We start from the raw sequence: 17,506 nt of genomic DNA, 5'->3' as shown, positions 1-17,506 counted from the left end.
GACGTCGTCAGCAGTAGAGAGCCGAGGCAGAGGGACCGGTGATGAGGAAACTTAAGAGACGTAAAGATGACAGAATCGTCTTAAGACCGCGATCGCATCTCCACTCTCAGTCCATCCCTGGGTCACATCTTAAAAAGGGGATGCCCTTCCTGGCTTACGGCTGGCCATATTTACAGCGGCTCGACGGCATTCGCGGCTGGATCGTCGCACATGAAGGGTGGCGCAGCGAAAACGCGGCGGTGTGTCCCGCTTCGTCGCCATACTTCGCTTCATGAGGGTCGTCCTTTCCAAAAAGAAAACAACAAAACAAAACAGAGAGAGAGAGAGAGAGAAAGCAAAGCTTTTGCAACCCTTCTGAATTTGCAATAAGTTCGGGTATTCGTGCTATTAAACACTATTTTGTTAAAACATTCCCTAAGAAATTTTGCTCACAGAGGATACCTAACTTGGCCACACACAAGCGCATAGCTTCACTAAATTTGATCACGGTGGACGTAATAGGTGCACGACAGCGAGCTAGGTTCCGCACCGTGCTGGAACCTGAGAATTTCATATTTGCCTGCAGTTCACACAAAACTCGCCCCCTTCATCTCCGAAAAAAAAAAAAGATTAATTCACCAAAAATGACTCCGTGGAAGCCTCTTGGAACAGAGAAACCCTGGGTGTAGTAAGCACTTGAAACAATCGTAATCAATCATCAATCAAAATTAAACTTTCCCAACACACGACCTGCACGTACCCATAGCGTCGCTCTCACACCAAGAGAATGTGAACTCACGGTCACTTGTACGACACTGATAATATATATATATATATATATAGTTTATGCTTTCGAGTTCTCGTTAAATAACTCTGTGTGTGCGTGTGTGTTTATGTGTGTGTGCGCGCGCGCGCGAAATGACTATTTGCTTCATTTTGATTAAATCTTAATTATATTCGAGATGACTATAGAGAACTTTGACGGCCGAAGCCTCATCCCTTGTTGTTTGTAAAATAAGTAATACAAAATAAACATTGATGCATATCACTGCAGAATATTGAGCAAAAACTGCAATTGAACGTTGGCTACGAATGATCGCCACCAAAACTTTTTGGTGTAGCTTCTCCGTACAGCAGACTATAATTAGCAGCGTTGAGAAAGCGCAGCTACGTACAAAGCATGAAGGAGCTTCAAAGCGTAATTTACTGCACGTGCTGTGATTATAGCACTCATATTGTACATCGTGCACACATTGCCCACCTCAGGCCGTTACAGGCGGTCCAAATTACGGCTACCAACATAAAAAAATAGCTCCGACCCAGACACATGGTCCAGATTACTTTTACTGTCGGTTATGCTACGGCTTTGCTGGTATAATTAGTGCCCTACAACTACTTGCACTCCACGCAAGAAACCAACCAAAAAATGGCTTGTTTATCGTCTTATTTCGCAGTCTTCGACGCCACTATGAGAAACTTCATTGAGTGAAGCCCTTCTGGAAAGCTACATCCCCTAGAGCAGCCAGGTGTGCACGCGAGAACCTGCGCTCACGCGTACGTCTTACGGCGAGGCGCGCCATACTAGTTGGAGCTCACGTCCTCGACCGCGCAGACTGACCCAAAGGACACCACCTGCTCAGTAGAGGCCTTGAGGACGGCGTTAAGGGTTGCATATCGAACGGGCAACAATTGCGAACCAATGACAAGGACGCGTCCTTGTCTGGTACCGCGCACAGTCGTTCTGCCAATTTCTCTTCATCGAATGCGAGACGATGCAGCATCCACTAGCCGGGTCGCGTTTCCGCTTTGTGCCTGCACGTAAGTCGACAGACACGCTCCCAAGCAACACTTTACAGCGCGCCCACGCCGCGCCGCGAAGACCGCGCCCGCGTTAATCGTCCCACGCACCGGCGAGCAGCATCGAGGAGAGTTTGTACGCGAGCAGAGCAAAAGTTCGGGCTCAGAGGGCCACCAACTGACGTGAAGAAACACCCGAGTTCATCCAACCCGAACACAGCGTCGGGAAGCGGTGTTGAACCTCTCCGCGATTTCGAGAGAGAAGCATCAGATAAAGGAAGGAAGGAAGGCGGCTTCTGTAGGTCAACCGGGAGGAGGGCGGTGTCGGCGGGGCGACGTCTTCCTGGAGAACGCCCGGCAAATTTCGGCGCTCGGGAGACCATGAATGAAACAGCTGCTGCGCGCCTTCTCTCTCGCTCTCTCTTGCACGAGCGTTGCGCGAGGGAAAGAAAAGAAGTTACGGGCCGGATTCAGCGGCCGCCGTCCCGGGATATTGACCCGAACGACCGCCAGCAGCGCGCGCGCTCGCCACGAGGTAGTGCGCGAAGCGCTCGACTCAACCCTCTCGTCGCGACCGTTGGAGGGCGCCGCATGCCTCACCTCCGAGTGTGGTTCTCGAGTAGCGAGTGTTGCGGCGGCGACGCGGATCCCTAAACCGGTTCGCCAGTGCTTTGCATCGCCAGTTTTCGCCCCCGCGGCCCCGGCGGCGCAGCAACCGCTAGCTCCGAAGCAGTTTCTGTTCGGATTGAACGCACGGTGGAGGTGTTGGTGCATCTTCGTGAGGAGGAACCGCGCGCGATGACCGCCGTGGTAGTAGCGCGACGAGAGGACCCTCATCCTATCAGGTGCTCCCGCCGACAGGTAGTGACGATGGCGAGGTGCTCGGTTCAGCCGCCGTCAATCGGAATACCGTTTGTCGTGTGCGTGGTGCTCGCCGCTTTCGCGGTCGTCTGCTGCGGCGCGACGACGGACTGCAGCGCGCCGCGGGACCTGCTATCGTCGACGCTCGGAGGCGGCGACCACAGGTGGACCGAAGTTCTCGCCGCTTCGCCTACGTCCGGTGAGTTCCGTTTTGTCGCTCGATTGGCGCACGCGTGCCTTGCGCCGCGTCGTTTACAAAGTCGTTCCGAAAAGTTTTACGCTCTAGACGACTTACCGGCCGGTGGCTCTCGATCGCGCGGCCATATGGTCGCCGATTTTCGGTCTCCGCGTGCCGCTGCGTCCGTCGGCCCCCGTGCTCGCCGGCGGTCTAGCTTTGCTCGCGGCCGGCTCTTATTACTGTTCTTTTTTTCGGCAGGAGAGGCAGGGGCCCGGCCGTTGCTGGCCGCAGGAATGCGCACGAGCGAGCTTTTTCTTTCTTGTCGCCGCCACCTCGGCTGCTGCTGCCCCTGGGCGGGTTGAGGGGGTTCCGGGGTGGGGTATGGGGGGACACGGGGGCATGGAGGGTTCGTTTCCTTTGTGACCGCGCCGTGCCTGTGTGTGCGCGCTCGCTGGCCGAGCATCTTCCACTCGCTCTGCTTCCACTGGCATCCTCCTCCTTTTACTTCGCGCCTCCGTCTATGCCATTCCGCGACGGCTTTATTCCCACGGCTCTCTGTGAGCAGCGAGGCGCCGTCGCCGCGGGCGGCCAGGCATCTTTCTGCTGCCGCCTGTTCACGCAGGTTTTCTCTTGTCCCTCCACACCGGCGCACAAGAGCCAGCGGCGGGGTCCGACCACCATTTTCACAGAAGTCTTCAACTCTCGCGGAGAAGGAAAGGTGTACACCGCGGAGATGTAACTCGCGGGCATCTACCTGTTCTTCTGTACGTCTTCTCGGTGCGGTACGCGCCTCGCTCTTGGGGTCCTTTTCGATGTGCCCGGCGAAAACGACCGAGCGCGCCCTCCTAGCTCGTTTCAAACGCGCTGGCTTCTCTCCGTGTATGACGTCGGCCCAAACTAGGACGCCGCCGCACGAAACCTTTCCGTTGCCGGCGTGTGTACCTTGTCAGCGGGAAAGAAAGAGAGGTCCGCCGGCGTTAGCAGCTGCGGAGGCGACTGCGGCAGCGGGTTCTTTCGTGATCGAACCGTCACGTTGTGGACTACGGAACGTCGAGCTGTCTCGCTGGGGAGAAGCGAAGAAGAAAAGAAAGTCTCGCTGACAGTTTCCAACAGTGCACTGAGTCCTCGCGATCGCCTCTCGTGGCCTGTAGCCTCCTTTTGATCTTACCGGCTCCGCGACAGCTGTTGCTCAAGCGAGAAAGAAAGCGTGGCTGTTCGGAACGCCGATAGGCGACTCCTGAAGAGAAAAATAAGTATACAAATGAAAAAGAAGTTGGCGTTATCGACGAGTGGGTTCAATTGCCTGAAGCGCAGTGCGTTTCAGAAGTTTTAGCGCAGTTCGTTGTAAGCGCTTTTTCGCTTTATCCGAATCCTCCACCATCCCTTCAATGCGGCCGTTTCTCGTCAACGAAGTCCATTGCTGGTGAGCGTGTTCGAATGCATCTATGCTTAGACGGGATTGGAAACGAAACTTTCTGAAGATGACATAAGTGGTTTTATGTTACGCCTCAACTGTCTTGCCCGTTTGGCTTCTATGCGTGGAAGCCGCTTCGCTGGATGAGCCATGATCTTTCCATCTCCCTAGTGGCTGCGCCGCGGAACGCTCGATTTTTCGGAGATCAAACGAAGGCCGCGTTCTGCGAAAGGGAGATCGTTGAAGCGTTTGTTTGTGCCCGTAGGACTGATTATGGCCGAGGAGTACTGGTGCTCGAAGTGCAAGGCGTGTCGCGGAGCTCGCGAGATCGCTTTGGCGCGGTCCGCTCTTTCAAGTGGGCGCGGCGGAGCGTGAACGATGGATATTCGACGAGTGTTCTGAAGAGAACTCGAGAATTAGCGAGAGTGATGTATAGTAGACTTACAAGCGCTGTGCCTCGTGCGTACAGAAAATGCAGTCAAACATCGATGTAACGAGAGCTCATTTTACGAAATCTTCAATTTAACGAGGTACTTTAGCTTCCCCGATATGCACTCGCAGAGCACGCTGAAGACCTCGTAGTAGCGAAGGGAACTTAACGTTCCGCCCGATTTAACGAAGTTAACGGAGGGAAGAAGGCTGAAATAGGTATAGTTCAGATATATGAATGTCAGGTTCCAGGTTGGGTTAGAAAGAACAAGTGGCCGCATTAAATGCACACGTAGGCAAACATACAGTTCTTTTTCATTTGCTCGAATGAAGCAATAATGTCTTCATAAATGTTCCGACTGTTTCTGATATAACGAAGTTCTTAAAACGACGAATTATAAGCAGGTGTTCGGTCGGCTTTGAGCTAACTGAAGTTTAACATTTATGAGCAACCACCGCTCAAGAAAAGAAAGCGAAATAACGGCAGTTCTTTACATGTCGACTGGTGAGGCTCAGTGCTCAATTTCGCAAAAGTCAAAAGCACTTTCAGGGGGGGGGGCTGTTCCGATTGCAGCGATTCTTCGTCTGGGCTTCGTGCTTTCGTTTCACCACAGCTGCGCGCTTCGATGAGCCGCAGCTTGTTCACGGTGACAGGCGCCACATGTACGAATCACCACTGAACCGGCGAAAGATATACTATATAGTAGTTGCGCAGCTCTTGCGTGCCTGACATGCAGGTGTAACGACGACGAAACGGATAAATGTATGGAAGAAATGTTGAAGAACACACACCGTAGGGCAATTCATTTGGCTGTAAGCGAAGTCCGTGCGTCGTGTGCAACCGCCTGATTTCCTCGGTGCCTTTCGAAACCTGGACCAAAAGATCGTTTACGTCTCCATGGTTGGTCGATTGCAGAAGTAGACTTCTTTCTTGTCCGCGTCATCTGCATATATCGTGCGGCGAGTCCTCGTGCCGACGCTGCTGCGCGTCTCAGTAGAAAAGAAAAAGAGCAAAATGGAGCGATTAGTGCCGTTAAAGGGACACTAAAGAGCAAAACGATTTTTCTCGCTTTAGTAAAGTAGTCTTCCACGATACCAAAAACACCACGCTTGCTGCGAGAAGACGCTTAATAAGCGAGAAAACGCGCAAGAAGAAAATACAGGTGGCGACGCCACCTTGGAATTCCCGCACCATTTGCCGTGACGTCACATATTTTTCACTGCGCCTGCTTGGGCCTACGCAGTTCCTAATCGGTTAAATCGAAGTACATTGTCCTCTGAGGGTGCCAGAGACTTGACATAACGAGTTTGTGGAAATTTCGTCGAGCCAGTGGCGCCAAAATACGTTATATGCTCTTTGAAACCTTTTACATCACGAATTACAAAGTTCGGCGCGAAATTTAAGAATGAAACTTTGAACTTTGTTTTCTCCTCTAATAATAAACCTATGGTGGTGAAATAAACTACACAAGAGTTCTCCGAGCACACTTTATCCATCTAAACCAATTCATTGTTTCTCTTTAGTGTCCATTTAAGCAGCGTGACCAGTCCTCCAGTGTTAGCGGTGCGTCGATTGAGGCGCCACATAGCCTCGTCTCCTAGCCCACTCAAGTTCCGCAGTGCAGGGGTATTCATCAGCACTCCGTGCGTGATTGCTTGAGAAGGAGTTATTTCTCTCAATTGGTTCAGGAACCAGCAATCATAGAATCTGTGGCACTGCGTTAAATAGACATCCGTGAAATAGACGTTGTGTAAAATATGTCACGTCTCTGACACTGTGTGAAATCGATGTTCTGCTGATGGCAGACCGCGCTGCCCAGTTTCTAAGCGGCATAACATAATAGGCGCTGGAGAGCATCTGAAGAGGACGGTTCATTGCTTCCGCCTTTCTATACTACGAGATGTGGTTATAGGGAAGTGTTATCGTCAAACTGATGTGGAGTCCAGTATATGTATGGTTGGCTAATAATAGAAGAGAGATCTCCAGTGTCTCCTGTTCACTTAAGCGAACCAATGTTATATCCTCATTTAATTTCCTTTACCGACCCTCGATTGCACGGATTTTACAACTCTTATAAATCACCACCAATTACTATGCCTAAGAGCAGGCTTTCGGGAAAAAAAAAAAAAAAACTTTTATATAGACCGCCGGTTAGCCTCCTTACGCGGTGCGCATGGCCCGGCCGTCACCGCTTGTTGCTATGAGTCTCCGGTCCACCTTTGCATGATATCTTTCGTCGTAGCATTTTCCGTTACTGCAGTTATCGCGCGGTCCTTAGCCTCATTTCTAGTTCTTTTGTGAGCCATGTGGTAGTCTCGGCCTCATATCAGATAGCGTTGGCAGAATAATACTTAGAGAGAGATAAACGTTATTTGCAAACGGCTCTGTTGGCGAAGACTATATATATAATCGTGCATGGCTTGCCTAAACGATGCGGAAGTCGACGAGCACAGTATTCCGTCACAATGTCGGAGCGCCCGTCTAGCGATAAGCGTGCACGGCATCTACATAAAAGACTGCTGGGAGATTGGTGGCGCGCAGCCTGGTATACAACACGCAATAAAACTAACGCTCTTTGGCAGTTGATGAGGTAGCTTAGATTGTATAATGTTATCCAAGTGTTTCAATTTGCTATCGATATTTAAAGAGAGACGTTGATCTGTTTGGAACACCGCCTCGGTTTTCCGAGAAGACGTGGTCACCATCACCGCGTGGTTGCTTCGTGTCTGAGAGTTTCAAATTACGCACGTTAAACAAAACATTAAACTGCCCCCCACAACTTGTATTGAAAGCCGTTCTTGACTTTTTCGCATGGATCCCGACAAGTGCTCTTTCGGAGTTTACTTCAAAGGGGGCAGTGTATACTTGCGCGTTGTTGCATAACGTTCTTACCACCTTTCTTGCCGCGTCTCTCGTTGCTGTTGTCTAAACAATACACAATAGTGAGAGTTAACTACGCCATCAATTATTCCACTTAATTTGACAAGAATCTGCGGATTCTATACAATGCAACTGCGCTGCGTTTCGAGTAATGACGAGCACTCGTTAGATAATACCGGTAGCGCCTTCACCGGCGTCAATTCCTGTTCTGCAGCGACCTCAGCCAACGCCTTTTATAGGAGGCGTTGCCTCAGCTGAATAAGAGCCTGCACAGGGGCTAGCAGAATAATTCGGAACGCCGGACCACCAGCGGCGGCTCTGATGGAAAAATAGGGCCACGGTCGGCGCATGCGCAGCATAAGCAAGCCTCGCTGCTATAGTGCATCTGTAGATTGGCGTTGCCTTGCGCCAAAAGGCTATAGTGTTATAGATGCCTCTTGGCGTTAGTCAAAAAGCCGAGCTTTGGCAGTCACTGTCGCGCATTGTAGACATAGTGACGAATGAAACAGGTGGTCTCTAAACGATAAATTGCGCTCAACGTAGCGAAAGGTAAAGGCGTCCGAGCACACGAACGCGCGCGCACACGCAGCCTGTCCGAGACCCCATCTGCCCAGTCTTTCTGTCACAACGCATATGTGCGCCTATCGCAGACATTTTGGCAGAAGGTAACGCCATTCAAAAACACACTTGGGAGCGAGGCTTGCTTGATAGGGGAGCCCGCGCACGCGCAGACCATGGCTATATTGTTCCGGCGGCGTGCTCCGCCGGCGAGCGGCCGCTTGTGACCTTTTTGAATGCATCCAATCAGACTCGTGAACGTCGACGGAATTAATTTTTGTTCACCCGTCTTTAACGAAAGGAAGGGTCCACCTATAGGAAGCGACCGCGTGCCTTTTCTCGTGCTGTGATAACATTAATTTTTTTTTCCTGAAATAATCGCGTACGCCGGTCGGTGGGTTCCCTTTAAACCAGTAAGATTGCTTGCCGCAGCCCTTCAAAATTATCTGTACTCCAAAACAGTGCAACTTACTTAAAAAAAAAAAAGAAGACTGCAAACCACAGCGCGAAGCGTTTCCTGTTTACTTACGGTTTGTGGTCCAGGTGCTGGCCAAAGCGGAAATGAATTTCCTCCCAACTCTGAAGTCGAACCTCACTGACTTTTAGAAAAGTATCCTCCACCATCTAAAAGTGCTGATGAACGTGAACATCAAATTAACAGGAACGTAATAGCGGAAGTCAGCGTTTGTTGCCTTAATGCACATCAAGAACGATAGATAAAATAATACAGATGTATATAACTGCAACTGACGCATTTCCGGAACCCGGCGCCGAAACGGATTAGTGGCTCCATAGCTCCTCCATTTTCGTCGTTGCTTGAATAGTTCGAATTCATCCCCGACTTTGCTGTTGCCAAGCCGAGACCAATACCTTTTTTCTCTTTAGTCGGTATCTGTCGCTGTATATACTCGGGTTGCCTTCGCACAATGAACTGCGGCTCGCAGAAGTTGCCAAGAGAGGCATCTCTTGAGAGCTTGCAAACGCTGCAGCCTGTTGTGCAGAGTGTATAAGTATACTTACGGGGAGAGCATTACGGATGTAACTTTATATTCGAGGCGGCACGCGAAGTGAGGCCAAGGGCGCCAATTGAGACGGGGACAAGAAAGAGCCCCCCTGTCCCTTCAAATTCCGTCGCATGTTGCCACGGCGCTTGACTTTGATGCGACTAATGGCTCTTTAAAAAGCTGTTTCCGTGCCTTGCATCATCGGTGTTTTGCGTCCCAAAATAACTGGCCCAACTCGTGCCACGTTCACTCGTATAGTCACGTGGTGCGCAATACGTCCCTGGCACCCGCGCGAGGGGACTCGCGGAGCGCGACGTTATTATGGGACGATGCCTCGACGTATAGCTGCGTTAAAGTTGACGTCGCTTACTTACTGCGAATGACACCGCAGAACTTTCTGGACACATTGGAATTCGTTAAAACGTATCCGTTACTTGCACTCGGACAAGCTGGTTCGCACCACCTCGATATAGCGGACGGTGCAGTGGTCCACCTGGTGCGGTCCCCCGATCTATGGCTACTTCTGGCGTAGCCGGGGAGGGGGATTCGACAGCCCGAATGGCAAGGTTCTTGAACCATGGCCGTGTGGATCGATGTGCAAAAAGCCACGAAAGCCTCGCTAGTGTACTCAAAATCAACAGGTCTCTGATGCCGCTTGCAGACATTGCTTGCACTTTCCAAGTGTGCGCGCGGATGGTGTGCTCTTTACGTCTCTTTTCCCTTCTATATCTCCTTTTTTTATCATTTTATCTTTTCCCTCAAGTACCATTTAAAGAATCTGGACGTTCGTCTGGTTAACCTTCCTGCCTTTTGTTGCTGCCCTCTCTTTCCGACAGCGAAGGCGTAAGGTTTATCCTTAATTGGTCCCCGTTTCGCGATATTGCTGTCAAATTTCAAACGAATATACCTGAGATACCCGTATGATGAAGTCTCTCATCAGAAAGACATCGCGGGCGGGTGATTCGCGAATGCAGTACTTATTGCATATGAGGAACGCCGTATATTGTGCAAAACTTCCTTCTCTCTCTTAATCGAACTAGGTTACTTCGACGCCAATACGCGTACCAATTTGCGGCAGTGACATTCGCCCGATTCGACATAGCCGCCATCACCTTCAACTCCGTAGCTCGACCTCTGCGCACATCAGCGCGTAAAAAACCTGCTCTTCTTCGATTGCCCTTTCGAAGTGACTGCATTCCCCGTTGTCGCTGGTGGGGCTCGCGGAGATGCGCTAACTAATGCTTCGTAATACTCCATTTCCAAAGGCCGACAGCGCCGCGCAGTTTGCAGTGTCCGCTACTGCGTGCGATGGAGCCGCGTATGACATTCCGAATACGAGTGTACTTCCTCGTCAGATAAAAGGCTGCATGCAACCACCGTCGTGCCGCCCCGAGCCGGCTACAGATAGAGAAGGGCCTTTTTTCTGAGAGCAAGGTCATGGTATCAGACGCACAGAAACTATATATATATATATATATACAACACCGAAATCGAGCGAGTTGCCAATCAGAAAGCACTACCGGTTAGCTTATACCTCCTGTAAAATCCTTCTTCGCTCACGTACTTTATTTAAAAATGGCGCCACGCCGTCTTCTCTTTCTTTCAGCCATAACTGTTCTTGCGTTTTTTAGAAATGTACGAGCTTGAAGTTCGATACAATAAGAATTTTCAGAGCTGCAGTGCAACTATATAGTTTTCTGCATTCGTCCCCATCGACACACGGGTGCGCTGCGCATACGGGATACGAACCTGCGACCTCGCTTCTCGTGCAACCGAACGCCCGAGCGCATAGCCCACTTGTAACAGACAGTCGTCCCGTTGTGAAATCGCGATATACATTAAGGCCTTTCTATTCATTCTGTTGCTTTTCAACGTTCGGCGTGAACGTCCGTTTCGCGTCTTCGTCTGGCGTTCTCTGTCTTATTTCGAGGCACCAGCGGGACGCGTAATGCGTATACTTGGTTGCTTGCGTAATTTATTAACAGAATATAGCAGGATTAGTGCGACCTCACCCCCCCACCCCCCCAAATCCCGCTTTTATTTTTGGGCCCCTTTTCTCGGTTAATGAGCAGCCGCAAAGACGGCAGCGGGTTAGATTAATCCGAGAAGAATCTCCGCGCCGACTGCGTTGGCGGCAGAGCAAAAAAGAACAAGAGAAATCTTGTTACTTTGCCAGTGTGATATATAGAAGCTACCTAACCGTATATGCCAGGGCGGACATACGGCGAGCGAGGAAAAAAAGACACGAATAGAGGGAGAGAAGGAAGGAAAGAAGGGGTTGAGTAAGAGCGGTGTCGGCATACCCGTTGCATAATGCATGGAACGGTTGCATCAGGAGACGGCTGCGACAGCGGGAGGCCAGAAAAGAAGTAAAGAGCAAGAACGAACTGCGGGAAAGACTGAAAGAGGAGAGAAAGAATCAAAGAGAGAGAAGGAGGGGAGGGGCGATGGAGATTGAGCTCTCCAGGGGTTGCGCCATTGGAAGTTGCGCCGCGGGAAATAAGAGTTGAACTCGTGCTTCTCCAACTGTAGCTGTATCTCTTGTTTCTTTTTTTTTTTTTTGCGTGTGCGTACATCCGTCAGACGTTCGGCGGCTGTGATCGAATTATCCGCATCTCTTGTGGAAACGGCGAACAGGTCCGCAGTTTCGCAACGGTGGGCGAGATAAATTCGCTAATTAAGTTATACGGCGAATCAGGGGCGTAGCCAAGGGGGGGGGGGGGGTTGGGGGGGGTTCAAACCACCCCCCCCGAAATTTTTCGGTTTTGCTTGCGTATATAGGCACGTACACATACAAACGCACGCACGAACATACATAAAGTATGGTTGAACCCCCCCCCGAAAAAAATTTCTGGCTACGCCCCTGTGGCGAATGCCATATCCGTCGCACAAAAGCATCGTGGAGGATACATGTGAGGCTATTCATCGCGAGTGGGAGAGCGTCGCTCTGTTTGTGCAGCCCGGAGTAATTTCAAGACTGCGAACTACGCTGGAGTCTCCATGTACTATGTTTTTTTCTTTCCCTTAAAGGGGTACTGACACCTTTTTTTCGAAGGCGATTTTACTCTGCCACACCAACCTCCTGCAGGCAGAGACGGCTCTGGGCCAGTGTGAAGCTCAGAAAATGCTGGTAAGGTATTTTAATTTGATATTAAAATCAATTTTTCCATGGCGCACCTACTGACATCGACACTAGCTTGACGTCAGGCCACAGTACAAATTCTGGTGACTTCACGCAGCAGTTTGGCTAGTTGTGATGACGTTAGGTACCAAAACTTCGAAGATGGCCGCTTGTGCGTCATCAAAACTTCCAAAATGGCCGCTTGTGCGTCACCAACGGAGCCACGTTAAAGTGAGCTAGAAGAGGGTAGTGGGCTTGCTGGGGTCCCCTGCTTGACGCCGGGTATGTCACATGTGTGGTGGCGCCACCAGCGACTTAAATGTAAGGCACTGTCTGACGGAGGCGTTTGTGCGCAACTGATATCATGCTTTTTTGTGCGCTGTTATCATATGCACTGGACGGAAATGTACGCGAATTTCGGCAGTGTAAACATTGATGCTGATGTCGCTGAGACAATAAAAAATAAAGAAAGAAAACTAGCGTGAGCTAGGTGCGTTGGCCTACATGTGCGCGTAAGGCATGGTAACCATCTAGAACACTGTAGCATGGTGTATGCAGCTCTGCTGTTAGCTAGTTATCTGATGTTAAATGAAACACACGGAAGACCGTTAGTATTCGTGCGAGTAAAGCTGCAGAAAACATTCTTTTCTGAAACTCTGTCGCCGTAACTCGCGCGAACGCGCGATTAAACTGCATGCAGAACTCGATGCATGCAAGGGATGCTTCGCAAGTTTGAGATCCATATAAATTGCTCTTACGAGTGATAAGCAGCGATGGCGAACTTTTCAAAGCTTACGCGTTTTGCGGCTATCAATTGTAAACTGGATTCTTTGCATTTCTTGGGCACTACTTTCTTCACGCACGCCTTTTACGAGCGTGTGAAATTACTGCCGATGCTGACCTTGACACACACTCGGGAGTTTACCACGAGCTCTTAATGTTATACATTTCACAGCATTTAAAAACTTGGAGCTGCTCATTCTTTCTGCAGATCTCCAGTACCTTGGCTTTGTAATTTGGCCATTTCTGCACTGAATATTCCTGCAAACACTGTAATAATCCACAGATAAGAAAAACAGGAAGCCACTCTCCTCGGGTACTGGGCACAAGTACATGAACATTTATTCATCATATATTGGGCACAGTTGCTTGGACAGTATCGCCAATGGCACGAGAACGTACCTTCTTCTCGCCTTGAACCTTCTTCTCGCACCTTCTTCTCGCCTTGAACCTTCTTCTCGCCTTGAACGCTTCCCGATTGCTTTCTCTTTCGGGTCGGTCTTTCTCGTGGTGTCTTCTTTGTCAAATACGACGCCAAGCTAGGCAGGATTGTAGGCACAGCGTCCTCTCGTAGGCAAGGTTTCCCACGTGGTGTGCGTACTTCGTTCCCTTCGAGTATATATGCACGTAGTACCGTAGCACATACTTCGGCTCAAAATGAAGTTGACACACGGCAGATGTGTCGTCCAGTGCTTTGTCCGCTCGATGCAAATTCCTTTCCCAGGGCTTCCTCAGGGCTGTATCCTTCGGAACGCCTAACAAAGACGGTTTCGTGCTGCCCTTCACGTGGACGTAACCTGTCCGACAGCCTGGCGCAAAACAGTGGTTTTGCCGCCGCGGAAGCATTTTAACCTCGTGAGACGGTCACTGCTTGTCAGGCCACATCGCTGTTCGCAGAAGAACCTAGCAGATTGAGGATGCAAAGCGCGAAGAGTTCTCAAAAAAACAAAACTCGCACGCACCGACCGCCACTCCAAACAGCCAGCAACTGCCCCAGCGCCAACGCTCACTACATTTGATGCGACGGTGGCGCCGCGCCGCGGAGGCGCGCCGAAGCACGTTTTTGTGACATTGGCGGCGTCACCGCAATGCATAGCGCCGGCCGGCGAGTGAGCCCACTACCCTATTCTAGCTCACTTTAGCCACGTTGCGGAGTGGCCGTGGAAACGTCACTGTATATTGTGCGAGCACGTGACGAGGAGCTCATACCGTGTTGTGACGTCAGGGTGCAGTAGGAACCGAAACTAGCTTTTAAAAACATACTGTAATTACTTTTTCAGGACGAACTCGCGCCTAGCACTACCTTTTCTAGGCTCTTGCAGGGCTTGAACTTTCATTTGACGCAAAAAAAACGACAACTGAAAATATTCGTGTCAGTACCCCTTTAACACGTGTTATAAGTGGCTACAGTGTATAATACAGAAAAACCTAGATATTGTAAGAACAGTCGTCCAACACCGCTATACATAATACGAAGAGCCCATTAGCCTCTATATACCAAGGGTCACGAGATTGACGCTTCGATCCGTCGTCTTCCGTGTATGACAAAATCCAATATTGTCCAATGATCTTGTTACTCGCCGAGATACCTGGCATATCCTACATTCACATTCGCTTAGTAGCTGAATTCACAAACTGTTTCGTTTCTATAGGGTGCTTCAGCAGTGACAGTAACACCGTACGGTAAAGACGGAAATACCGTACCGTCGTGGTCAGCACGCGAATTCCCGCTCCGATGGGCCGCTGTTATGCCGCCTTTCGTAGTTGGGTGTTGCATTCACAAAGGCATACTCGTTTCGCATCGGTATGGCGGACACCTCTGCATGTGACTGTCTACATGTGACATGTCGAACAGGTCATGCGCAGCTGCGCTCGCTGTGACGCCCAGCGATATGCACGCTCCGAATTCTTCTGGACCAACTCTACTGGAGGCCATTTTCTGCAACCAAGATTCTAGGACCACAGACATGTGCCTCGAAGGCACAGTAGGCAATAAAAGCGCTACTGAAATACCTAAAGTTAACATATCTGTGTGGCCACCCGTACCTCCAAGTGTGCGCGTGATTCTGTCCATCTCTTTCTTTTCTTCTGTATCTCTTTTCGCCCCTTTATACCTTTCCCCAGTACAGGGTAGCAAACAGGACGTGTGTCTGGTTAACCATCCCGCGCGAGTTGATTATTGCGTACGGTAACTTGACGTGGTCATACACTCTCATTCAGGTCCCGCTTAAAGTGCTATATATATAGCCAGGAAACCGGCAATTTTTCATCTAGTTTCCTGGATATAGCCGGTATTTAACCAGGACCTGATGAAGAGTGTAGTAGCGAAGAGAGACAGGCTTCAGATGTATACTGCCATTCTGTGTCGCCCATGCTCAACTAGACGGAACACGTGCCTACACGCTGTGAATTCCGCCATTGGAAGGACGTGGTTGATAGCACGAGAGAAAAGCAAGAAACGCACACGCAGGACGGAGTCTCCATATTCTTGCAGCGTTTATCTTTGAAACTTTTTACGTATGAAGACAAGAGGGAACACATATGAGCGCTGTAACTTTCAACAGTGCTTTATTGGAAGCGAGATCACAATTTATAAACGTTTAGCGGAACTACTGAGGCGCGCGTAAACCGAAAGGCGTCGACATATGACGAGTTCCTTGCTTGTGAAAGGCAGTTAAGATGTTCTCCCACGATCTTAGCCTATAGCCTTTCACTATAGCTGTAAATTCAATTATCAATCTTGAGATCACCGTCTAAAAGGATGCCTTACCGTTATAAAGGTCAGTCTGCAAAGATTAGATCAAGTCTCTCGGTGATAAAAGCCTCTCTATGGAAAATTTCTGCGAGAAACATCCTTTAGGAATATGTCGCACTAATAAGATAGAGCATTGGACGTGCTATCGGAGGGTCGTAGGTCTATATAGCCCCTACCGACGGCAAGTTGTTTCTTCACTAACGTTAATTCATTTCCATCTATGTCACAAGTACAGTTAAAAACAAAAAGGAATGTCCCCTTCCTTGGCTTCATCAGGTTGTGTCCTTTAAGGATATGTCGCGCTGACAAGTCGGGGAATGAACATTTGCAAAGAGTCGCCCTTGTTCTGACCTGCAGAGTGGGGTCACGACGACGCGAAAGAGGCGGAAGATGCCCGAACGAGCTCTCGGGCGACTAACCGCCTCCCATCCTTGTTCCCATCCCAACTCGTTGCTGGCCAATCGTTCCCTCGCTGCCATACCGTTACACACGCATTGCGGCAGCAGCCGCCTCTCCACGTTGTCGACGTTGTAGTGCGGGAAAGGCAGCTTGCGACCGTGACGGCGTGTAGTCGAGTCGGGGTTGGCCGAGCCCCCGTCGTCTCGCGCGCGCCGCCACCCCGACCGCAGCCGGGAGGTCGTCGACACCGCGGTGCAGCGGCCTCTTCTCTCATCTGCCGCCGCCACCACCACCACCACCACCACCGAAGGAGTGGCGCGCAGGAACGCGCTGGTGGAGAGACCGCGTTGTGCGCGCCGTCCTTCCTGCCTTCATTATTATACAACGCGCGGGTCGACGTCGAAAAGAGCAACAACTTACGTCTGTGTGACGTCACAAGCCGGCGGTTTGTCTGTTGTGGGCGACGTCGTGTTTGTGCCGCAGCGGAATGCGGCCGGGTGGATGCAGCGCCGAGTCGAGCGCCTGTAACACCTGCGTTGCGTGCGGTGATTACGGTAATGGTATGCATAGTAATGGTATGCAGCCACCCTGAAACGATTACGCGTGCTACGTGCGGTGCAAAGCCGAGCCATCCTGCTTTCTTTTTTCCTCTTTCTTTCGCGTTTATTTCGTACTCTATGCAAGTAAGGAATGTGTGCGTTGCGGTGAAAGACGTGGCCACGTTGGGGCATCACGCAGAAAGTTCCGGCGTGCGCGTTAGCGTGTTTGACCGCAGTAAACATCGCAATAACTTTGTGTACCTGTTATGGTATAACTGTTGAGATACAGTTCGTATACCGCTATGGCCAACCTAATGCTTGGACATGCAGCAGCGGCTGATTTTTGTGCGATAAAGGTGGCACGAAGTGTCGACGAAGTGAACAGCGGAACGCGCCTAAACTGCAGCAGCGTTGTAGGCCTTGCCGCACGAAATATACGCTGTGTATATACAGTTTCTTCCGCGTAACATCATTGGTGGAGGTGCAGCTAGCGTACGTACATCTAGCGGCCGTGGTACGTAGTGCGCATGCGTACAGGATTACACTAACGTGCGGTGTAAAGGAGAAACTATAGGGTGTTCGGTATTCCGACATGCATGATGGCTTTGGCGCACTGCCGGCCACCGGGCGCTGTTGAGAACATCTTACGACGCTTCGTACAACCAACCAGCGTGTCTTAACGACTTCATTTCCTGTTGCGTTTAGTGCCCCTCTCGAGAAAGTAAAAATTAAAGAGGCACTGTGTTCACAGTCCAACGCTGCTGCCGAAAGTCTACACGACCAGTGAAGTAAGGTACACTTGGTTAACGTA

General features: G+C 50.4%; 1 protein-coding gene across 1 annotated transcript in view; it reads left to right on the top strand.

Annotated features, from left to right (window-relative positions):
- The first annotated feature begins 2,412 nt into the window (after positions 1–2,412).
- LOC119386730 (glypican-5) overlaps positions 2,413–17,506 on the top strand; it is a 153,326-nt gene continuing 138,232 nt past the window's right edge. The window contains exon 1 of the mRNA XM_037654014.2: positions 2,413–2,836. Coding sequence (XP_037509942.1) covers positions 2,575–2,836 — 262 coding nt within the window. The 5' untranslated portion in view covers positions 2,413–2,574. The remainder of the gene's footprint in view (positions 2,837–17,506) is intronic.

This window comes from Rhipicephalus sanguineus, chromosome 3 (assembly GCF_013339695.2).
Source record: "Rhipicephalus sanguineus isolate Rsan-2018 chromosome 3, BIME_Rsan_1.4, whole genome shotgun sequence".
NCBI classification, from domain to species: Eukaryota; Metazoa; Arthropoda; class Arachnida; order Ixodida; family Ixodidae; genus Rhipicephalus; species Rhipicephalus sanguineus.
Note: the sequence above shows the minus strand (reverse complement) of the source record. Positions and strands in the feature narration are given on the sequence as shown.